This window comes from Hemiscyllium ocellatum, chromosome 3 (assembly GCF_020745735.1).
Source record: "Hemiscyllium ocellatum isolate sHemOce1 chromosome 3, sHemOce1.pat.X.cur, whole genome shotgun sequence".
Taxonomy (NCBI): domain Eukaryota; kingdom Metazoa; phylum Chordata; class Chondrichthyes; order Orectolobiformes; family Hemiscylliidae; genus Hemiscyllium; species Hemiscyllium ocellatum.
In genome coordinates, this window is record NC_083403.1 from 93820092 (window position 1) to 93845318 (window position 25227).

The 25227-nt window shown below is 42.0% G+C and overlaps 1 protein-coding gene across 1 annotated transcript in view; it reads right to left on the bottom strand.

Annotated features, from left to right (window-relative positions):
* Positions 1-25227, bottom strand: part of adgrb3 (adhesion G protein-coupled receptor B3) — an 870525-nt gene that overhangs the window by 97996 nt on the left and 747302 nt on the right. The window contains exons 20-21 of the mRNA XM_060821286.1: positions 18697-18847; positions 18402-18471 (exon numbers count right to left, since the gene is read on the bottom strand). Of these exons, the coding sequence (XP_060677269.1) occupies positions 18402-18471; positions 18697-18847 (221 nt within the window). The remainder of the gene's footprint in view (positions 1-18401; positions 18472-18696; positions 18848-25227) is intronic.

Here is a 25227-nt window from a genome sequence, read left to right on the forward strand (position 1 = left end):
TCTGACATCCCCTCTATACTTTCCTCCAACCAGCTTAAAACTATGACCCCTTGTGCTAGCCATTTTTGCCTGGGAAATAGTCACTGGCTATCGACTCTATCTATGCCTCTCATTATCTTGTATACCTCAATTAGGTCCCCTCTCCTCCTCCTTTTCTCCAATGAAAAAAGTCCGAGCTCAGTCAACCTCTCTTCATAAGATAAGCCCTCCAGTGCAGGCAGCATCCTGGTAAACCTCCTCTGAACCCTCTCCAAAGCATCCACATCTTTCTTATAATAGGGCGGCCAGAACTGAATGCAGTATTCCAAGTGCGGTCTAACCAAAGTTTTATAGAGCTGCAACAAGATCTCACGACTCTTAAACTCAATCCCCTGTTAATGAAAGCCAAAACACCATATGCTTTCTTAACAACCATGTCCACTTGGGTGGCCATTTTAAGGGATCTATGTACCTGCACACCAAGATCCTTCTGTTCCTCTGAACTGCCAAGAATCCTATCCTTAATCCTGTACTCAGCTTTCAAATTCGACCTTCCAAAATGCATCACCTCGCATTTATCCAGGTTGAACCCCATTTGGCACATAGTGAGCATTAAATCCTTAAAAGCAAAATCTCTAGTCCCTGAAGAAAATAGCTATTTCATTATGAACTGCTGAGTGACATGTAATAATGCCATAATAATTCACATGGAAGCCCAACATTTAGGACCTCTTGGTTTTTGTACTGGCTTGCTTCATCAGAGTCAGGACATCTTTGCAAATCAAATCGCACTCAATGCTTCATCGCAATGTAATGCTCATTAATTTATTAAACTTTTCCCACTGGAATACTGAGGATGACATACCAGCAGCCACAAACAGACTTAAAGTTAAGCCCAGGTAGGAACAAACTGCTGTGTTGCATTCTCACAGAAACTGTACAAGGTGCTGATGAGACCAAATCTGGAGTAATGTGAGCAATTTTGGTCCCCTTATTTCATTTCATTTCTTGTGGTTCAAAGAATGTTCACTAGGATGATCCTGGTTTGTCTTATGTGCGAAGGCCTCACAGGTTGGGACTCCACTCACTACAGCTCAGAAGAATGAGAGGTATTCTCATTGAAACATATAGCATGTTTAAGAGGCTGACAGCTTAAAAGCTGAGAGGTTGTTTCCTCTCATTGGGATGCCTAGAATAAAGGGGCACCAATTTAACACTGAGTTGAGGAGGAATTTCTTTCTCACAGCATTGAGTCTCTTTGGAACTCCTTAACACAGAGACCTGTGGGGTCAGAGTCCTGGGGGGCTCTGGTTTCCTCCCACAGTCCAAAGATATGCAGATTAGGTGGATTGGCTATACTAAATTCCCATAGTGTATAGGGATGTGTAGGTTAGGTGGATTAACCATAAGGAATGCAAGGTTACAAGGGGCTGAGTTCGGGTCGAATGCTCTTCGGAGAGTCAAGTGGACTTGTTGGGCCAAATGACCTGTTTCCACACTGTGGGGAGTCTATTTTATTCTATTCATTAAGGCGGAGATAGATTCTCGATCAGTAAGGGAAACAAGGGTTACAGGGAAAATGCAAGAAAGCACATGAGGAATGTTGAATCGGCTGCGACCCCATTGATTAGTGGAGTAGACTCGAGGGCTTAGATTCTTAGGGTTAAAAGAATCAAAAGGTATGGAGAGAAAATGGGAAATTTTGATCAGCCATGAACATAGTGAATGGCAGAGCAGGCTGGAAGGGGCAAATTGCCTATTGCTGCTCCTAATGTTTATGTTTCTGAGTGTCTCCATGACACATCAGAATAAATTTCCGAGTGTCTCCATGACACATCAAATTTTACGGCATTGAAGGAGGCCATTCAGTTCAACGTGCCTGTCTTGGCTCTCTCCAAGAGCTATCTAATCAGTTCTACTTTTCCTGCCCGTTTCCTCTCATCATTTCAAGTATTTACCTGATTCTCTTGGAGATGAGCACCCATTTTTGCCTCCACTTCACTTTTGGGCAGTGTATTACAGATCAAAAAAAATCAAAAGAAAATTGTTTCCTCATCTCTTAATTGGATCTCTTTTTGCCAACTATCTTGGATCTTTTGTCACCTGGTTAAGAAACCTTCGACCAGTGGAATCCATTTCATCCTAACTGCTTTATTTAATTATTTTATCCATTTGGTTCAGATTCAGTTTTTGTTGGGAACAAACTGTAGCCAAGAATACTTTAACTGTTTCTCAGTTCAGCCACAATGTAATACTGGAAAATATTTTAAACAATATGATATCAGACTGAAGAGCACATACAGCACAGAAACAGGCCATTTGACCCAACTTGGACATGGCACACTCAAGTCCCTTCCCTCAACTCTGTCAACATAGCCTTCTAATTCTTTAACCCACACAGACTTATCCCATTTCCCATCTAAATTCACCAATGCTATTCTCTTCTAGCACTGAGTTCAACACTCTCACAGAAGTCCAAATGAAGAAGTTTCTTCTGAATTCTCTATTCAAAAGCATAGTGGCTATCTTGTATTTCATGGTTAACAACATGAATCTCCTGTTTTCCAGAGCAACAAAATCCAGAGTTGAGTGTTGGGACCCTGCAGAGGTCCTGAAGTGCACACATTGCCTGGGAAGTTGAAACTTCCGATGCAATGATGTGCATTGCCTAGATGTAGCATTGAGCGAAAATCCCCATCATCTAAAATACTGGACAAGACCCTAGGCTTTTTGAAGATCTAAAATACTGAACAAAATCCAGAGTTCAGGCTGCAACAAATGCACACAGAGCCAGAATGATTCCTATCTGGGGCAATTGTTCAACCTGCAATTCTAATTTACACCTGCACACTAAAAGAACAATCAAAAGAACCTAACACTCTGAACTGAACATAGAACATAGAAAAATACAGCACAGAACAGGCTCTTCAGACCACAAAGGTGTGCCGATAATTAATCCTAATGTAAAATAAAATAACTTAACCTATGCATCACTCAATTCACTGCTGTCCATGTGCATATCCCGCAGTCACTTAAATGTCCCTAATGACACTGCTTCCACCACCACCGCTGGCACTGCATTCCATGCATTCACAACTCTCTGCATAAAGAACCTTCCTCTGACATCCCCCTATACCTTTCTCCTAATATCTTAAAACTATGACCCCTCGTGCCAGTCAATCCTGCCCTGGGGAGAGGTCTCTGGCTATTGACGCTATCTATTCCACTCATTATCTTGTGTACCTCGATCAGGTCTCCTCTCTTCCTCCTTCTCTCCAGAGAGAAAGGTGCAAACTTAGTCAACCTCTCTTCATAAGGCAAGCCCTCCAGTCTAGGGAACATCCTGGTAAACCTTCCTGGTAAGCCTCTCTATCTTTCCTAATGTAGGGTGACCAGAACTGGACACAACACTCCAAGTGTGGTCTCACTAGGGACTTGTAGTGCTATAGCAAAACCTCTCGGCTCTTAACCTTGATCCCCCTATTAGTGAAAGCCAAAACACCATATGCTTTTTTAACAACCATATCCGTTTGGGTAGCAACTTTGAAGGATCTATTTACTTGAAGACCAAGATCCCTTTGTTCCTCCACACTGCCAAGATTCCTGTCTTTAATCCTATATTCAGCATTCGTGTTCGACTTTCCAAAATACATCACTTCGCATTTATCTGCCACTTCTCAGCCCAGCTCTGCATCCTGTCTATGTCACGCTGCAGACTGTAATACCCCTCGATATGATCAATGGCACTTCCAACCTTTGTGTCATCTGCAAATTTACTAACCTACCCCTCAACCTCCTCATCCAAGTCATTTATAAAAACTACAAAGAGCAGAGGCCCAAGAACAGAGCCCTGCGGGACCCCACTCAGCACTGACCTCCTGGCAGAATACTTTCCATCTACAATCACTCTCTGCCTTCTGTCAGCCAACCAATTCTGAATCCAGATAGCTAAATCTCCCTATATCCCATACTTCCTGACTTTATGAATGAGTCTACCATGTGGAACCTTATCAAATGCCTTGCTGAAGTCCACATACAGCACATCCACTGCTCGACCTTCATCAATCTGTCTCGTCACCTCCTCAAAGAACTCAATTCGATTTGTGAAGCAAAACCTCACAAAGTAAAAAGTGAGGTCTGCAGATGCTGGAGATCAGAGCTGAAATTGTGTTGCTGGTTAAAGCGCAGCAGGTCAGGCAGCATTCAAGGAACAGGATATTCAATGTTTCGGGCACAAGCCCTTCATCAGGAATGAATTCCTGATGAAGGGCTTGTGCCCGAAACATCGAATTTCCTGTACCTTGGATGCTGCCTGATCTGCTGCACTTTAACCAGCAACACATTTTCAGCCAAAACCTCACAAAGCCATGCTGACTGCCTTTAATCATGCTATGCTTTGCCAAATAGTCATAAATTCTATTCCTCAGAATTCTTTCCAAATCCTTACTAACCACAGATGCAACTGACTGGTCTGTAATTGCCAGGGATTTCCCTGTTACTCTTCTTGAAAAGAGGAACAACATTCGTCTCTTTCCAATCCTCCGGTACGGCTCCCATGGAGAGTGAGGAGGCAAAGATCTTCGCCAGCAGCTTAGCAACCTCCTTTCTCTCTTCCCGGAGCAGCCTAGGATAAATCTGGTCTGGCCCTGGGGACTTATCGATCTTAGTGTTTGCCAAACTTTCCAGCACATCAACTTCATCAATCTTCGTGAGGTCAAGCCTGAATCCCAGCTCCTCAAAGTTCTCATTCACAACAAGGTCTCTTTCCTTAGTGAAAACTGAAGCAAAGAGCTCATTTAGGGCTTCCCCTATCTGCTCAGACTCCACACACAAGTTCCCTATGCTATCTCTGACCGGCTCTACCTTCTTCCTGATCATTCTCTTATTCCTCACGTATGACTGAAATGCCTTTAAGGTTCTCCCTAATCCTTCCTGCCAAGCCTTTTTTGTGCTCCCTCTTGGCTTTCCTCAGTCCATTTCTGAGCTTCTTTCTAGCAAGCCTGTAATTGTTTAAAGCTGTGCTAGATCCTTGCTTCCTCCACCTTACATAAGCTGCCTCTTCCTTTTGAAAAAAGCTCCTCTTTTCTAGTCATCCAAAGTTCCTTAATCTTACCCCTTCTTACCTGTCTCAGAGGAAACTGCTGTGCCAGCTCACACGGTATGGAGCCTCAGAGATATTGAGCATTCAAGTTCAATCAAAATGCATTCACGTGTACTGTCAACTATCAGGAAGCTAACTGACATCAGGGAACAAAAGAAATACAATGGCAACATAGATTTGCAGTCTAGATTATAGTGGTGCTGGAAAAGCACAGGTCAGGCAGCATCTGAGGAGCAGGAAAATCGGCATTTCGGGCAAAAGCCCTTCATCATTCATTCCTGATGAAGGGCTTTTGCCTGAAACATCAATTTTCCTGCTCCTCAGATGCTGCCTGACCTGCTGTGCTTTTCCAGCATTGCTCCAATCCAGACTCTCATTTCCAGCATCTGCAGTCCTCACTTTTAACATAGATTTGCTGTGGACGAGCTGGTGTTGGAATGGTGGACAAAGTTAAAAATCACACAAACCAGGTTATAGTCCAACAGATTTATTTGGAAGCACTAGCTTTTGGAGTGCGAGTAAATGATGAATGAGCAGCAATCCAAAAGCGAATGCTTCCAAATAAACCTAATGGACTATAACCCGGTGTTGGGTGATTTTAACATAAATTTGAGAGGAGATAACAGGGCACAAGTCTGTATAACTGCAATCCCTGATCTTACCTAGGGGAGAGCCTTTTTCAACAATAAGCTTCTGCACAAACAGATAACTTCAAACAGCTGCATAAACAAGCAGCTTCAGAACCAAGGACCACAGAGGCTGAACAGAGAAGATGAATCGAGAAACCAACCAAGGGCATCATCACAACGAAGGACAGCTGAGAATGGGGAAGCCAATGAAGTGCTATCCAAACAAGAGCTTCCAGGCATGTGTCTGTTCTAAACCAACAGAACCTACAGCAAAACTTCAACAGGCAGTTGTACCTTAAAACTGTGTTTTTCCACTCAGGAGAAGGCGGCTTCTGATAGTGCAGGAAACACAAGGTAGGAAGTCTGATTAAAGTTTTCCATGATTAAAACTGTTGTTTAGTTCTAATAATATTTAACCTGCATTTGATTTAAAAGTGTATTTAATTACTATCAGCTATTTCAATGATCGTGTCAATTTCACTGTTTGTTACAATTGCCTTTGTTTCTTGTATTTTACTTATCTTTTGCCTTTAGTAAACACAGAAATTCTTTTGCCCTGAAACTCCAGTCCACTGCTTTTTTCACCTCACATTCCTAAATAAATCCAATGTCAGAACCAGGGATCTGGGGGTGATTCAGACCACCTAAAAATCGGCAAATTACTGATCGCAAACCAGAACCCGAAGGAAGCCTCTGCAAAATGTCTCTGACACTCAGTGTGAGGTATTGTCCAGCCAATCAGAATCAGCTTGCTCACCAATTGGTATTTTTCTCTCCTGTGGAATAAGTTGTGCTCACTTGAAATTTGGCATTCTTCCATTTTGTCCTGATTACAACAGCTTCTTTACTTCAATTTCATCCTTCTTGAAATAAACTAGAGTGTTTGATTTGCTTTACTTTAATGACTTTGTTATCCAGTGTTTCTTGTCCTTTTGTTATTTCAGGAATCTTTTCTACAGCAATGTCTTCCATTCCTCAGAAAATCACTACCAAGATGTGGATGTGAAGACTGGCAAACACGGAAAGGAACAACTGCTTCTTACTGAGGCAAAGATGGCAATGTCTTTCCATTAACTTCAGAACGTGGGTGTTTATTAGCTATGCCCTTTTACTTCATGCAACCTTTTAATAAAGATTTGCACTGGAAATAAAATGCTAAGCTCATTCCATTTGAAGTCTTAACATATTTAATTGGAACTAATGAGATCAGGAGTCAAGAACATCAGAAGTTTCTCTTTTTTAAAAAAATGTGCTTTTAAAAATAAGTTCAAAATGATCCAGCTTTCAGAAACCATGGTTTGTCAGATAAAGTTCTTTTCAATATCCAAAGTGAGAAAATCCACCATCACAAGCCTTTAGTAAATCCATTTTTGATCACTAATCAGTTTTAGTCTTGTGATTTCATGTGCCTCATGATCAATTGTTTTTATTACACTCAGACCATCATACTGCTCACTGCATCCATTTGGGTCAATAATAACTATCCTCGTATTCAAATCCTATTTTGCTGCACTTAGCCTACATAGCCTTGCCATCATTATAAGGCTTTTTGCCTCCACCACCCTGACAGGCAGTGATTTCCAGATTCCCACAAACTTCTGGGAAGTTACTTCTTCTTTAAACCTTCTGCCCTTTCCTATCCATTCCTCCTGTTCACTAATCCCTCCACCAACGGGAAATGTTCTTCCTGACTATCCTATCAATGCTCCCCATAATTTTATACATATCAATCACGTCCTGTCAGTCTCACATCCTTCAGGAAAACAACCTCAGTCTGTCCAATTTCTTCATAACTGAAGGTTTCCAGCCCATGCACCATCCTGCTGAATCCCCTCTGCACCCTCTTCAATGCTGTCACATCCTTCATATAATGTTGATTCCAAAACTGCTCACAGTACACTAGCTGTGGCTATCCAATGTTCCAGTATAATCTTCCTGTTATTAAACTCCATGCCTCGGCTAGAAAAGGCTAGTATACCTTAAAACATCATAGTCACTTTTTCACCTGTTCTAATACCTTAAGTGACCGGTGTACATGGATGCCATGATCCTTCATACTTCCTACAGTCCTACTGTTAATCAAGTATTTCCTTGACTTGTTTGACCTGCCTAAGTGTACCACCTCACATTTATCTGGATTGAATTCTATTGGCCACAGATCAGTCCATCTGACTAGCCTGTTTATATTCTGCTACAAATAAAGGTTAGTTCCTAACTGTTTAAATTACCATCAATTTTCATATCATCTGCAAACACACAAATCAACCCTCTTACATTCAAGTCTAAATGATTTTCTTTTAGATTAGACTAGATTCCCTACAGTGCGGAAACAAGCCCTTCGATGTTTACTGATGTTTAATGGTGTTTAGCTACACTGTCGAGATCATCTTCAACTTTGCTCTTCTCACCTTTTGTACAGGGCACTGGGCTGTTGTGATAAGAACAGTTCCGGTTAAAAAAAAACAGCAAAAGCCCAAAAGAACTGCGAACATTATAAATCAGAAACAAAAACAAAAGCTGCCGGAAAAACTCAGCAGGTCAGGCAGCATCTGCAGAGGGAATTCAGAGCGAACATTTCGGATCCAGTAATAAGGAAGGGCCGCTCTATCCAAAACATTTAACACCAATTTCTCTCCACAGTTGCTACCAGACATGCTGAGCATTTCCGGCAATTTAGGCTTTGGTCCTGGTTCAAACACAGTTGTGAGTGTGCACACAAACTATTCCAGGCTTATATGAAGTAACATTTAAAGAGGCTCAAGGGGACTTTGGATCTGTAGAGCTTTTCTAAGGGCCCACAGCATGAGAGAGGATCTTCGCACCTAGATTAAAATATTAAGTCAGAGGATGGAATCAAACCCTTCAGTCCATAAGACATAGCAGCAGAAATTAAGCCATTCAACCCATCAGGTCTGCTCCGCCATTCAATCATAGCTGATAAGTTTCTCAACCTCATTCTCCTCATAACCTTTGTTACTAAAGAGCCTCAGTCTGAAACATACTCAATGACTTGGTCTCCACCAGCTTCTGTGGCAATGAATGGTTAGTCCAAACCTTCCACGCCAATCAAGTTTTCTAAACTAAACTAATCCTATTTCCCTGCTTTTGGTTCACATCCCTCTAAACCCTCCCTATTCGATTTACATGAAGCACAAAGGGTAAGAGTCCCAACTCTGACCCTATGGGACCCTACTGGACATAAAACATCTAGTCAGAAAAACAACTCTCAACCATGACCCTCTGCTTCCTGCTACTCAGCCAATTGTGGACTCAATTTATCAAATTTCCTTGAACCTAATAGGCTCTTACCTTTTTATCAGTCTCCCATGCAGCATCCATGCAAAGCTTTGCTGAAATGCAAGAAGTCTACACTAAAAGCACTGCCCTCACCTACACAACTGGTCACCTCTTTAAAAATTCAACCAAGAGGTAGAATTTCTTCCCTCAGCAGATTGAGTGTCTTTGGAACTTCTTGCCATATTGAGCTGTGGGTAGAAAGTCCATGTGTGTATTTAAGGCTGAGATAGATAAATTCTTGATCAGTAGGTGATCTAAGGATTCCAGGGAAGCGCAGCTAAGAGGACGTGAGGAATATTAGATCAAACCTGATTCTACTGAATGACGAGCAGGCTTAAGCTGCAAAACAGCCTATGCTTGTTCCAATTCCTTATGGTCTTAACCTGGTTAGACATGACTTTCTCTTAACACAATCATGCTGACTGATCTTGATTAATGCTTAAAAATGTTTTGCTGGAAAAGCACAGCAGATCAGGCAGCATCAAAGGAGCAGGAGAATCGACGTTTCGGGCATATAGATTCCTGAAGAAGGGCTTATGCCCGAAACGTCGATTCTCCTGTTCCTTTGATGCTGCCTGTCCTGCTGCGCTTTTCCAGCAACACATTTTTAGGCTCTGATCTCAAGCATCTGCAGTCCTCACTTTCTCCTAGTTGATCTTGATTAATCCCTGCCTTGACAAATGAGATTGCCTCTGTATCTCAGAATTGCTTCCAATACTTTGGCCACCAGCTAGGATTGACTGATTGAACTGTATTTTCTAAATTAGCTCAGGGATGGAAATCACACTCGTTTGGGGGGCTGATGTGAGATTTGGCAGTGTGATCAAGTTGAGTGCTGAAGGGCACAATGGCGGGTTTCCTCGAATCATGTTTGTGTTCATCACTTGAATATAAAAAATTAGTACACAACAATCAAAATATATAGATTCATAACAAATTCAAGAGGGGTAATTGACTAAAAAATGTGGACACACTAAGGTTGTTTTCATTAGGGGAGAGGAGTTTGAGGGGACTGATTAAGATTTATAAAATCATGAGGGGTGTTGAGAAGGTTGCCAGGAAGGAAGGGTTCCTGTTGGAGGGATCAGTGACCCGGCCAACTCATTTTCACATACTAATGGTCCTATTATAAGCTTTTCTTTCTCACTGGCTCACCATTATCCATCCCTTCATCTGCCCAACTACTGTTGTCTCTCTCTGAACATCATCTTCACATATAATTTCTCGTTGACCCATCCCCTACCTCTACCCCTATCTTCAGCACATATACCACCTTTCTGTAGCTACAATTAGTTCTGAAGAAGGGTTGTATTTGAAAGACTGACTCTGCTTTCTCCCCACCGATGATGCCAGACCTGCTGGGTTTCTCCAGAAATGTATGTTTTGGTTTCAGATTTTCAAAACCAGCAGTTGTGGTTTATTTATTTGGCCTGGAGTTTCCTGCTTCATCTCTTGCTCCCTTCTTGATAATGGTAACACATTGGCATTTGACTTGTTATTCAAGAATGCTAATTAACTGTTCATCTATCCATTTGTCCTGGTAAATAGAAATGGAAAAGCCACAGTTAATGATTTAACCACCTACGCAACAGAATTAAGGTTGCTGCAGTAAGGAATCAGCTTGACTTACAACAGACAACTTTGCAGAAAATATCTCTCTCCACTTTCAACAGTATAGAAATGTCTCCAATCTGTCTTTATTTGTGGGGAGGCACAGGAGAAACATTCTTTTATGCCTGCATTTCATCTGATTCTTTTCAGCTGGCTCTGAATTTATTTTGATCATGCCACATTTTCTAGAAGAACTTCTAATGTGTCTGGCCATGATTATCTTCACATCCAATTTTTTTCTCTCAATATGCGATCTTCCATATTCTTTAGGTATTAAGTTACATCTGCCATCGCTGTTTCATTTCATGATTTATCTAAAACCCTTCTATTTCTCAAATTCCGATGAATCAATCAGACTTCTATTGATACACAGCAAATAGGCCATTCAACCTCTCAACTTGATCCACCGTTCAACTCATCTCCCTCAATGTCATTTTCCTGCATTACTCCCTTGCCTTTGGTATCTTCAGTGTCTAGAAATCTATTAATCTCTGACTTGAACATGCTCAATGCCTTGTACTTTCACAGCTGCTGGTTAGAGAATTTCAAAGTGCCCACCTTTTGAGTGAAGGTATTGTTTGGCTCAGTCCTATGTAGTTTCTGAGCCAACTGCTTCCCTTTCATTCATTATGCAACTGTAAATTTTGATCATTGTGTGCTAGTTCTTTACGTAAAAGTTGTGAGCAGAGCCTAGATTCCATGAAGCCCAACATTATACCCTCAAGCACTCAACTTGTCACACTGTCAAATCTTACATCATTCCTCTAACAAGTGCCCTTTGATTTTCTTCCTCAGCTAATTTGTTAACATGATGCAAATTTTTAACTTATCCTCTCCACTGATTTCTATTTAAGGAGAAAGCCTCCATCTTTAGTTAAGTCTTATTTAAATTCAAGAAGTTTGGTTAACCTGCACCTGGAATACTATGTGCATTTTAGTCTCTTCATCTCAGGTAGAATATTATTGCCATATAGGAAATGCAATGAAGTTTCACAAGACTTTTTCATCGGATGGCAGAACTGTCAGACGCAGAGAGATTGGGCAAACTGGGCTTGCACTCACATGACTTTTTAAGAATGAGAGGTGAGCTAATTGATATTTACAAAATACTGAAAAGGATAGACAAGGTAAATGCAGGTAACGTAATTTCCCTGGTTAGGGAGTCCAGAACCAGGAGGCACAATTTAAAAGTAAGGAGCATGCCATTTAGGACTGAGATGGAAAGAGTTTTATTTAACTCAGAGGTTGGTGTCTCATTGAAATACTCTGTTCTGGAGGGCACGGAGGCTTAGTCTTTGAGTATATTTATAGGAGAATTTGATAAGATTTCTGATTACCAATGGCATAAAGAGAATGTGCATAAAAGTCATTTGATCAGCTATGCTCATATTTAAGAACAGAAAAGGCTTGAAGGGCTAAATGGCCATCACCTGTTCTTAAGTTTCTAACTAATGGATCTACATCTGAAGCACGGAAACCGGTAAGGTTACCGACTGGGGCTGGTAAGAGGGATAGGAATGGGAGGCTAGTTTAACCAGCCAGGGCAGACACAATGGGGTGAATTTCTGTGTTGTAAAATTTTCACAGTTTGAAATGCTTTTCATAAATCCCATTATACCAGCTCATGTGGATTGCCACTGTCAACCTGAGTATCATATGATCAGCAAAGTCAAACTGCTGGGCTGTGATAATATAAATAATCCTCCTTTGCAATTGATAATAAACTTCAGTAAATGATCAGTTGTTAGCTTGAGGGAATTGATTCCATAATTTGCAAATTAGATTGCATTCTGTTGTTTTCAGTGACTTGCTCCTGATCAATTGAGACTTCTCACTAACTCTCTAATATCAAATGCCAGCATTATTTAGTTTTGAAAAACTGAAAGAACTGCGGATGCTGTAAATCAGAAACAAAAATCGACCTTGATGGAAAAGCTCAGCAAATCTGGCAGCTTCTGCGAAGAAATATCAAAGTTAATGTTTCAGGTCTGGTGACCCTTCCTCTTTCCTTTATTAGTTCATGGGATTTCTGGCTGGGTCAGTCCTTATTGCCCATCCCTAATTGTCCTGGGGAACATGGTGATGAACTGTTTTCTTGAACGACTGTATCCTTGAGGTAAAACTAGCCCTACAACACTGTTATGGAGGGAGTTCCAGGATTTTGACTAGGTGACACTGAAGGATCAGCAATGTACTTCCAAGTTAGGTTGGTGCGTGGCTTGGAGGTGAACGTGCAGGTGATGGTGTTCTGATTCATCTGGCGCCTCTGTCTTTCTCAGTGATGGAGTCATAGGTTTGAATGGAGCTGTCAAAGGAGCTTTTATGTCCTTCTGCAATGCATCTTGTTGATGGTGCAGACTACTGAAAAGGGAAATAATATTGAAGATGGTGGACGCGACTCTAATCAAGTGACTGCTTTGGATGGCATCAAGCCTCTTGAGTCTTGTTGAAGCTGTAATCATCTAGGCAAGTGGAAAGTATTCCACCACACACCTGACTTTTTCTTAGATTAGAATACTTACAGTGTGAAAACAGGCCCTTTGGCCCAACAAGTCCACACCGACCCTCCGAAGATCAACCCACCCAGACCAATTCCCCCACATTTACCCCGTCAGCTAACACTATGGGCAATTTAGCATGGCCAATTCACCTAACCTGAACATTTTTGGACTGTGGGAGGAAACCAGAGCACCCGGAGAACATGCAAACTCTACACAGACAGTTGCCTGAGGCAGGAATTGAACCTGGTCTCTGGCGCTGTGAGGCAGCAGTGCTATCCACTGTGCCACCGTCTTGACTTGTACCTTATAGATAGTGGACAGGCTTTGGGGAGTCAGGAGGTGAATTACTCACTGCAAGATTCCTACCTGCTGACCAGCTCTTGTAGCCACAGTATCTACATTATTTTCTGGTCAATGGTAGCCCCTGGGGTTGATACTGGGAAAGTCAGTGATGGTAATGCCATTGACTGGCAAGGAGTGATGCTTAGATTGGGTCTTATTGAGATGGTCACTGCCTGGCATTTGTGTCATGTGAATGTTAGTTGTCACCCCAAACCTGGACATTGTCCAAGTCCTGCTCATATGCCATCAAAAGTTTCAATCCTAATGTCCCTTCAAAAGTAATGAATTATTTGGGGATGCAACAGCTGGTATGAAGCTAAGTGATATAGTGGAAATGGTTTTTTGGTTAAAGGTTGTGGAGCAAATTATTATTGAATACCACTGAAGCAGAATAACTCAAGATGGAACACAATGGAAGAGTAGATTTTCAGATGTATATTCATGCTAATTCCAGGATTTGACTATCCTATTGGGAAGCATGTCGTCGAGTCATAGAGATGTTCAGCACGGTCCAACTCGTCCATGCCGACTAGTTATCCCAACTTACCTAGTCCCATTTGCAGCACTTGGCCCATATCCCTCTCAACCCTCCCTATTTATATACCCATCCAGATGCCTTTTAAATGCTATATTTGTACCAACCTCCACCACTTCCACTGGCAGCTGATTCCATACATGCACCACCCTCTGCATGAAAAAGCTCCCCCCTTTTTATAACTTTTCTTTCTCAGCCTGAACCTATGCCCTCTAGTTCCGGACTCCCCCTGCCTCCCCAGGAAGAAGACCTTGTCTGTTTCAGCATCTCCCTATAGCTCACATCCTCCAACTCTGGCAACACCCTTGTAAATCTTTTCTGAACCTTTTAAAGTTTTACAACATCCTTCCGATAGGAAGGAGAACAGCTTATTATTGCCAAGTAACTGTTGAACACTAATCTCTGCTTTCTGATGAGTATCAGATGGCTCATTTTGTCCAAACAAAATCTTTAATTTTAACGTTAAGTAATTAACAGAAGGAAACAAGACTGTGGCTGACTCAGGAAAATTCAATTACTGACTTAGTGCAATTAAATGTTTTCTGATTTACTAAACTTGGCTAAATCCTTTCCTTTTTATGGGTGGACAAAAGTTGCTGGGAGAATGCAGAAATCATTAGTGATTGAGAGATGATCACAGTGATTTGTCAGCAAAGGCTAAAGTGGGCAGGGGAACAGAATGGAGTGACTACAGGCTAAAAGGGAGCAGGTTAAAAGAAAAATGATGAACACCAGAAAACAGAATTCAGGAAACAACAGGCAATATTATTTTTCCCATTAGATGCTGTCTTTATTGCTGCTCATCTCCAGAAACATTTTTCTTCAATTCCACTTTGAAGATGCAGCGAGTTGAAGATCTGCAGACTTGTGGTGTGTCCACCCTTGACAGATTTTTAATCCTTAAAGGACTTTAGAGTCATGGGAAAAGACAGCAACGTGGAACTGAAGATAATTAAATTAGCTATTGAATGCTGAAGCATATCAAAAGAACAAATGGCTTCTGCTCATATGTCTTCGGGTTTTCAGCCCATTAAGCCTCTCCATCATTCAAAATGATCATCATTGATCTTCTATCTCAATATCACACATCTTTGCCCTTGATGGTTCCAGCCTCTAGAAATCCATCTATTCATTTTCAAACATTTTCAGTGACTTTGTCTTCACAGCTTTATGTGGTAGAGAATTCCAAATCTTCAACACATTCTGACTGTAAAACATTTAACTCATCAAAATGTGAAATGGATTACTCTGTTTCCTCAAACTGTGACATTGTTGTGGACACACAGCCAAAGAAAACGTCATCCCTGATTTTACTCTGTCCAACCTGTTTAGAATTTAATTTGTTTTAATGAGATCCCCTTTCATTCTCTGAACTCCAGTGAGTACAGGCCCTATTTATGGAATCTCTCCTCTTATGTCAAAACTGTAAACCAGGAATCAGTCTAGATTTTGCCAGGTTCTAGAGTCAAATTATCCATCAGCAAAAATCTCTGCCTGGTTTAGCAAAGGTTGAGAGGAGGAGAGCGGTGGAATTTCCAGTTGTAGTAGCCTGGTCCTGGATCTCCCAGTGGGTCCCATATCCGGCATTTCAGTGAAGCCTGTCTCATGCTGTGTTCAACATCCCAAGGCCAAGGGCTGAATGAACTCAGCCTGTGAGTATCTGTCTTGGCTACACCCCTGCTGTCTCAACTTTGTCAGCAGAGGAGTCTCTGACCTTTACATGACCCTTGACAGTTAGACATGGAAAGGCTGTTATCCTCGAGCTCAGGAATATAAATTCAGGGAGGGATGCAGCCTCAGGATAGGGGCCCAATCATCTCGGATTGATATGAGGAGGCACATATTCATTTGTGAACTTTGGAACTCTCCAACCCAGAAGGCTGTGGATTCTCCATCACTGAAGATATTTTAAGGCAAGATTTCTATCTTCACTGGGAATTGAGTGATATCAGGGAGTTGCCAGGAAAGTGACATTGAAGCCCAGAATCAGCTATGATTGTGTTGAATAGTGGGGCAAGCTCAATGGAGCCCATGTCCTGCTCATAATTGTTATGTTCTTATGAACTCCATGTAGGGCTGAAAACAGTTATCAGCATCAAGAGCATGATGTTTTGGCAAATACCCACATGCATAAAACAAGCGACAAAGAGGTCAAGAAAAATGCAAAGGAGAGAATTATCCGCAAGATGCAATGCAAATTTACTAGTCATAGTGATTATAATTATTCAACACCATCTACAATCACAAAGGAACTAAAATGCTTAACTGAGCAAAATGTTCATGCCATGAGAACTATTTCAGCCACACTCCAGATGTACTATTGGAATTTAGTTTGTAGGTAGAAGTGCTCAAACAACAATCATGTTTAAATCTTGGTTACAATGGTGGTGGAGGAAGCCACGTGCAGCCATGTATGCCAAACCCTGTGGGTTGTCAGTGATTCTTTGTTTATTTTGAAGCAGTGCCTGGGACTCAGCCAGTGAAAGCTTTTGGGCTGTAATCAGACGGAGATGCATGTAAAATGGGGATCGCCCCTTCTACTGGATCAGTTCTGATAAAGGAAGGTGTGACCTACTCTAAGGAGATCACCAGCCACTTACAACATACTCATGTTAATCTGGAGTCATTTTTTGTGTGAAAAATTAATAAAATTATCTCATAATTCAGGTGAAAGAGTATTTTATTTAAAGCAGTATGTAAATATATTGGAGGCACTTCAGGAAAAAGGATTCTAAGGGGTCTTCACTGGTGGATATGAATTGCATGTTTGCTCTTATGGGAGAATCTAGAACTAAAGATCATTGTTTAAAAATGAGATGTCATCCATTTAAAACAGAATTGAGGAACATTTCTGTTGTCAGTTTTGAGAGTCTTTGGAACCTTCCTGAAAAGGCAAAAGGTAGATACTTATTTAGCAAAGTGGAGTGAAAGATTATCACGGTAGGAAGGAACGTGGAGTTGAAGTTACAATTGCATCATCCATGAGCAGGATTGAAGGGCTCATTGGCCTAATCCTGCTCCTTGCTTATACGTTCATATCACCCAATGTAGTCAAAGCATCAAGGCTAAAAGTAAATTCCCCCTACCCATCCCTCACAAAAACTTTGAATTCAAAGGAGTAGACAAAAAGCAACAGCTCCAACAAGTTAAACCATATGCTTCAATTATTGTCACTGGTGATTTATTTCAAAACATTTCTTAAAGGTGAACAACAAAATTGTATGTGACATAACCACTTAGTATTTCTTCTTGATGCACAGCCTAAATTCACAGCCCACAAGTAACTCATTGTTAAAGCCCATTCAGCCCAACCAATGCCTTGGACAGAATTTTACCTTTCAAATTAGGTCCCCAAACACGGGTCAAGCAAGGTCCTAACCTTGCACTGCATCCACATTCTAGAAGGAAGAACCAGTAAAACTGACAAATGAGACACTCTGGTCTGAAACATCTTGTATGCTTCACTTCTAAGTATTTACTTCTAAGTATTTCGGGATGGGAGAAATTTTCTCTAAATTGGTCAATGATTGCCTTGAGGGTAGCCTGGCATCCCCATTACGATTGCAGATGGGTCCTGAAGGTTGGAGGGCCAAGCAGACCAGGAAACAATGTCTCTATCTTGAGGCCACCTTCTTGGCGCCCTGTAAAACACTAAAGGAAAAGTGGCTGCAGCTACAACGGCGTCATTATGTTGGTTGGGTATCATGGTAATAATCAGAAGTTGGGAATGGCCTCTAAGTCTGTGTGTAGGGGTACAGCCTTACTCTGTGGTCTGCCGTCAGGAGACAAACTCGACAGCTCGTATCAGCCTGTGTCAAAAGTTATTTTACTCCTATTAATTGCCTATCCACTGCCTTCTATTTAACTGTGCAGCGATGTTTCCATAGTCATAGCTTCCTAGTGGACATAACTATTTGGGATTGACAGCTTTTTTTTGGTCTATCAGAACATTGGGCCAATAGTGGGAAGGAACCCTTCAGTTGCACACTCTCATTACTGAACTCAAGGGCAGATGTGAAGGGACTATCATGGATGGCGTAGGGTTAAGGTCAAAGGTAGGTGGTCTTAAAACTCAACGGTTTAATTTGACTATTAATTCAATTAATCATAGAATTGCTATCTGCAGCATTGAAACCCACCATTTTCTCAAAAAAATTCTCATTGACAAATAGTCTTTCCAAATATTGGAACTCATATGACAAGATCAGGAGACAACCTGCTCCACATCCCAGGAGGCATACCTGGTTGCTCAGTGAACAATTCTAAATGTACAAATGTTCTTGAGAGGTGCATTACTGAGAGGGGCAGAAATTCCCACCATTTTCATTCCCCACCCAGCTGAAATTCTCATGGAGGTTGTCAATTAGATGCTATTTCAGTAAAGCAAAACTTTTGAAGTGACTTACTAGTTTGATGTACCATATCCTTTAGCCTTTGTAAATCCCATAGATATTGCCACCACCAATGCTGGTAACCCTGAAGAAATAGATTGTTATTTGATAAGAAAATTGGACAGGAATAGAAGTACTTTTCCACTGTAAGGACAAATACACCAATTATGTGTCAAAATATTTATGAAGCATTAATGTTTATTTGAGTATACTATATAAGGGGTAGAAGAAGGAAAACTTTTTTTGTTATAACACGTTTCTTATAGAATAATTTACAGCAATAAAAAATGTATACACTTGTGATGCTTACCCCAGCCAAGGCATAGAAAACGTTTGCGGATGAGCCTTGTTCTAATCTTCCCTGTAACAGCCATGTATGACTGCCAAGCTTCCGTCAAAACCCAGCAAAAAGAAGCCAGAAAGAAGAAATGGAGGAAGGCTGTCGTCATTGTACAAACACCCTGTGCATACAAAAGAGACAGAAATATTTAATTTTGAATGGGATGGATCAATGTGACTATACTTAGGAGGAAAGCTAGCCCTGGTTTAAAGAGTTCATGGATACACAGGGCCTTATTTTGACCTGTTTCAGCCTCTGGAGTCAGGCTCCTGGCTTCCATCTGCACAACTGACTTTTGAATAGGTTGCACGACAGGGCTGCTGTCCGCAAAACACCACCTCCACCTCCCAACCATAAAACTTCAGCCAAGGTTTAGCTAGAAGGAAAGAATGGAGGAGTTCAAAATTATATTTTAATGTTGTTTCCAATGAAAAAGCTGAGACTTGCAAAACACTATGGTATCAGAAATCGACATTTCCGGCATAAGCCCTTCTTCAGGAATGAGGAAGGTGTGCCAAGCAGGCTAAGATAAAAGGTAGGGAGGAGGGACTTGGGGGAGGGGCGTCGGAATGCGATAGGAGGAAGGAGGTTAAGGTGAGGGTGATAGGCCGGCGAGGGAGTGGGGGCGGAGAGGTTGGGAAGAAGATTGCAGGTTAAGAACGCGGTGCTGAGTCCAAGGGTTGGGACTGAGATAAAGTGGGGGGAGAGGAAATGAGAAAGCTGGAGAAATCTGCATTCATCCCTTGTAGTTGGAGGGTTCCTAGGCGGAAGATGAGGCTCTTTTCCTCCAGGCGTCATGTTGCCATGGTCTGGCGATGGAGGAGGCCAAGGACCTGCATGTCCTTGGTGGAGTGGGAGGGGGAGTTAGTGTTCAGCCACAGGACGGTTGGGTTGGTTGGTGCGGGTGACCCAGAGGTGTTCTCTGAAACGGTCCACAAGTAGGTGGCCTGTCTCCCCATTATAGAGGAGGCCACATCGGGTGCAGCGGATGCAGTAAATGATGTGTGTGGAGGTGCAGGTGAATTTGTGACGGATATGGAAGGATCCCTTGGGGCCTCGGAGGGAAGTGAGGGGGGAGGTATGCTCACAAGTTTTGCATTTCTTGCGGTTGTCAGGAGTATCATCTTATCATTCTTCGTTATTTCCGCCATCTCCAAATAGACCCCACCATCCCTCCCCTCCCCTATCAGCGTTCCGGAGAGACCACTCCCTCCGCGACTCCCTCGTCAGGTCCACACCCCCCACCAACCCAACCTCCACTCCCGGCACCTTCCCCTGCAACCGAAAGAAATGCAAAACTTGCGCCCATACTTCCCTCCGAGGCCCCAAGGGATCCTTCCATATCCGTCACAAATTCACCTGCACCTCCACACGCATCATTTACTGCATCCACTGCACCCGATTTGGCCTCCTATACATTGGGGAGACAGGCCGCCTACTTGCGGAACGTTTCAGAGAACACCTCTGGGACACCTGCACCAACCAACCCAACCGCCTCGTGGCTGAACACTAACTCCCCCTCCCACTCCACCAAGGACATGCAGGTCCTTGGCCTCCTTCATCGCCAGACCATGGCAACATGACACCCGGAGGAAGAGAGCCTCATCTTCCGCCTAGGAACCCTCCAACTACAAGGGATGAATGCAGATTTCTCCAGCTTTCTCATTTCCCGTCCCCTCACCTTATCTCAGTCCCAACCCTCGGACTCAGCACCGCCTTATTGACCTGCAATCTTCTTCCCTACCTCTCCGGCCTATCACCCTCACCTTAACCTCCTTCCACCTATTGCATTCCCAACGCCCCTCCTCCAAGTCCCTCCTCCCTACCTTTTATCTTAGCCTGCTTGGCACATCCCCCTCATTCCTGAAGAAGGGCTTATGCCAGAAATGTCGATTCTCCTGCTCCTTTGATGCTGCCTGACCTGCTGCGCTTTTCCAGCAACACATCTTTCAGCTCTGATCTCCAGCATCTGCAGTCTTCACTTTCTCGTACTATGGTATCAGAGCCCCAGAGATAAAATCCAGCATATCATCTATTCCCAACCACCACCTAAAATGATTGTCAAAAACTTGCATTTCATTGCGGCAAGCTGTAGGCAATGTCTTTTTGACATTCATTACTTTGTTTATATACTTCTTGGGCAGATGCCCATTTGTTTCTCACCAGCTTTTTCCAGGAGATATGACAATGCTAACGGAATGGACAAAATGGCAAATTAACAGAATTGCTTCATGCCAAGGCAGTAAATTAAGTTCATGCTTTCCATTAGTCAATAGATCACTGATGCTATTTTAGGCATGATCAGTACATTAGCAGGATAATATATTTCTGCTAAATAGTAAATTGGGACACCAGAATTTTAGTCCTTCTTTGAACTGATTAAATGATTATTGAATACAATTAAAAGGTTTATGCTTTATGCTTCAATTGATCAATTTAGAAAAATAAGCCAAAGTAAATTGTTCGAAAGCTACATATTGTAAAACCATTAAATGCTGTGACTTGGTATACATGCTTTTTTTGCTTATGTACATGCTGCAATGTTATAACCTTTAGAAACAAATTTAAACCACAGGATGTTCAAATTCTAAATTCAATTACTAGTTTTGTTGAGAATGGCTACTTTGAGCTTTATTAATCAATAGTTTTTTGGCTTCTCGAACATCAAAGTAAAATACACAGTAACTCCAAACACTAAATTTACTTTATCTTCAAAAACAGTTTTAAAAAGGATGGCGTTCAATGTGATTATAGTTTCTCATGAGCCATCTAAATGACGAATTAAGCTGCCAAGAAATACATAATAAAATACAAGTTACAGATGAAAGTAGTCTAGATTGGTGATCTCACTGTACAGTTCCTTTAGATAAATCAACTGATATGTAGCTGTGTGGTTTATTTCTGACTCTAAGCAATAATTCTAAATGAAAGCATATATAAGCTTAAAAAGAAGATACATGACTACTGAAAGGTTTTGCCTTGTATTTATCTGGACAGTTGCAAGAATGCCAAATTTCAAAAGGAGCAATAATTTGGCTTTCGGGAATGGCCTTCCAAAAATTAACTGCTTTGCTGTATCTGTTTTCACTTCCCAACAAAAAGCTTAAGGTGGAATCTTAAAGGGGTCAGAGCGATCTGAGTTATGATGAGATTTGTGGCAGAATTAGATAAGATGTCTGGCAAGGCTGATCTCAATGTCAGAAGTATCTCACTCCATCTTTTATGCTTTTGACAAGCAGTGTGGCAAGTTTCCTGCGAGACAGTGACAAGTTGCTAAGTAAAATGGATTATTGCCTGTTAAATGTCTTGTTAACTGCCACAACTAGTCTGATTAATATTCTTGACTTATCACATGCCCCAAACAAGTTAGACATTGAGAATGCTTGACAGAGGTACCTGGTGAATTCAGCTTGCCACTTGCTCTGAATGACCTCCATATTGGATATCAGATACCAATATCTCAGGGCATGGTCCATGGGTACCAGCCACATGCATTACATGGACATTAGCATCCAATATGCGTCAGTTTCCAAGAACCCTCAGGCACATCTCTGATCCACATAAAGGACACTTATGCACTTTAATGTTACATCTTGGGTTGCGCTGGCAACTATCATTGTAACCCTGCAACCAGAAAACTGTGCGCTCAGGGCCACAGGCCTAGTTCATAGGCTAGACCACACTACATTGCTGGACCATTCACTCACTCGCATAGCACTCACTCACTCATACAGAGCACACCTGGATGCTCAAAGCATCCTTGCCTTGCATATTTGCACTTTGCCCCCTCAGAGAGACCAGGCTCATTAATTCTGCTTTGCCTAGTCATTTAATGCAGACATAAAGCAAGGGAGCTGGTCATGTTTGGGAGATGGCCTCAGTCAAATCCATGGGAACAGCTTTTGCTCAGGGGGTCCTGGCACACTAAGTCCAGAGCAGCCTCCAATGCGAGTTCAGAGATTTGACAAACTTAGTCAGTCAGCCACTTAGGAGAGTTAGAGCCAGGATGATCTCCACGTAAGAGGTGAGGAGCTAAATGTCAGTTTTGATATTCTCTGCCCTATTGTGGGCTAATTTCTTCCTGGAATGAGAAAGGAGGAGGTATTAAGGGAGATGAAATTAGGTAGCACAATTGTTACTGTTAATGCAGGATGTGGAGTTGCCCCCAGTGAGTGAGCAGCCAATGCAGAGGCCATACAGAGTAAGTAGAGTTGGGTCTTGGGACGGTGACAATGAATGAGGGAAAATGCTGCATGCATTAGTGAGAGTGGTAGTGCATGAGCCTTAGTGGAAGGTGGGTAGGGTAGCAGAGATAGAGTGTGAGATATCAGAAAGAAGATGGTGACACTTTTGCTGGTGGAGTGGAGAAGATCATTGACTTTTTCCTACTGCTGGACATTCCTCCAAATAGTGGTGACTTCAGTAACCTGGGTAGTAGCTCAAGGCTAAAAATGTGTTGCTGGAAAAGCGCAGCTGGTCAGGCAGCATCCAAGGAACTGGAAATTCGATGTTTCGGGCACAAGCCCTTTATCAGGAATGAGGAAAGGGTAGTAGCTCAAACCAGGCTTGAATAGTCCAGTGTCATTGTCCTCCTCTGGTGGTCCTGGGGAATGGGATATCCTGCCTGTGCACCACTCCATCCAACTAAACCTCCAGGTACCTGCCCACAAAGTGGCACACTGAATTGCCATGTCTTCCATATCCAAGACAAAATTCAGGAACCATGTGGTGCCGTTTTGAACTGACAGTGATTGTTAGTGTGCACAGATTGTGGTGGTGCCAGGGATGCTGGTGAATCCTGGGAGGTCCTCTGAGTTGTTCCAGGAATGGTGTGTAGGAAGTTTGGATTGGAATTGGGTAGGAGTCAGTGAGGTAAGGCTAATAAGTTAGGGTCAGAAAATGTACTGGCCTCTTGGGAGATATTCCACCAAGTGAACTCAATGCAACTCTGACTTAACCAAGAACAAAGGAAGATTCATCTTTGGACTTATATTGCACTTTTTATGGCTACTGGAATCCTCAAAGTGCTTCACAGCTAATGAGTGCTTTTGAAGTGTGGTCATTATGATAATGTAGGAAACATGACAGCAAATCTGCAGACAGCAAGCTGTCAAAAATTGCAGTGTAATAATGATGAGATACTCCACTTGTCTGATTTAGATTAAACTACAAATAATGGTTAAATTACTATGAAGAGGGGCCCTTCTTGTCTATGATACAATACCATGGAATGTTTTACAACTACCCAAGTAGGCAGATCGTGTCTTATTTGAATGGTTCAGCTGAAGATTGTACAACATAGAGTTCAATGCTTCAACTCTCCTGCAATCATTTGTCAGCCTTGCCTTTTTTGTGCGCTGATGCTTAGGAATGGGACTTCAATCCAGAACCTAATGATTCAGAAGTGAGTGTGCTGCCAACTGAGCCATAGCATCCTGAAATTTTCTTTTGGCTACACTCCCAAATGACTATAATCCTGGCTCAGTGATTAAATCCCCTCATCTTGGAATGCCTTTCTGTGCTAAGTAGTACAAAGACTTTGCATTTATTATTGCACCCTACTCCGTCCACAGAATGTGGATTCATGCACCAAAGCTGCAAACCTCTCTCATTATCTTGACGTTAACCTCCAAATAAACTGTCGCATGATCCTAATTTTGCAGAGAGTACCGAATCCAAAAAAAAGCCGATAGAGCAAGAATCAAATCAATCCTTGTGTAACACTTGTGGAGTTTGGAGAAAAAGGTGAAATCCCTATCCACTGGATGAAGACATCTCCATACATCCACCAATTCCAACTCCATACATAAGTCTATCAATTGTTTAGATTGTGGGGAGATACCTGGGAGACCCCGGGCACCCTATCCAGGTCTGTGAGATCCATGAGGTGTTTAAAGTCTCCCCCTACAAAGGTATGGCGTGTTCGAAGGGCAATCAACCAGAGAGTGCATCTATTGGAAATTTAAAGGGGTGTGCCGGGGAACATTAAACATTTAAAATACCATACTCCTCACCATGTATTAAAGCTTTGAGAATCACATATTCATCCTTAATTTGATCTAACAACTGGAATGGGAGATTCTTCTGAATGAGTATAGCCACTCCCTTGATTTCAATGTTAAAAGATGAAAAAAAACCACCCGGTCAAACCTCACCCTCCCCACCCCCCCGCTGCAACTTCAGATACTCCTTGTCATCAAGGTGGATTTCTTGAAATCCTTCCTCTCCTTCCTAAGACATGAAAGTGCTTTCTTTCTCTGAATTGGTGAGTGACTCCCTTTGATATTCCAGGTGCACCATTTAAATGAACAACTAGCCATAGTCATCTAAAACAGCCTGTGAACCCCCGAGAGAAGGAACCCTACTCATGATGTGCCAAATGGAAACAGTGAAAGACTCATAGAGCCTGAAGAACATATCTATAAAAACTATCAAAACAAAACTTTTATAACTGCAACTACAGTAAACCATTACAAAAAATAGTTAATAGCAGACTTTCCC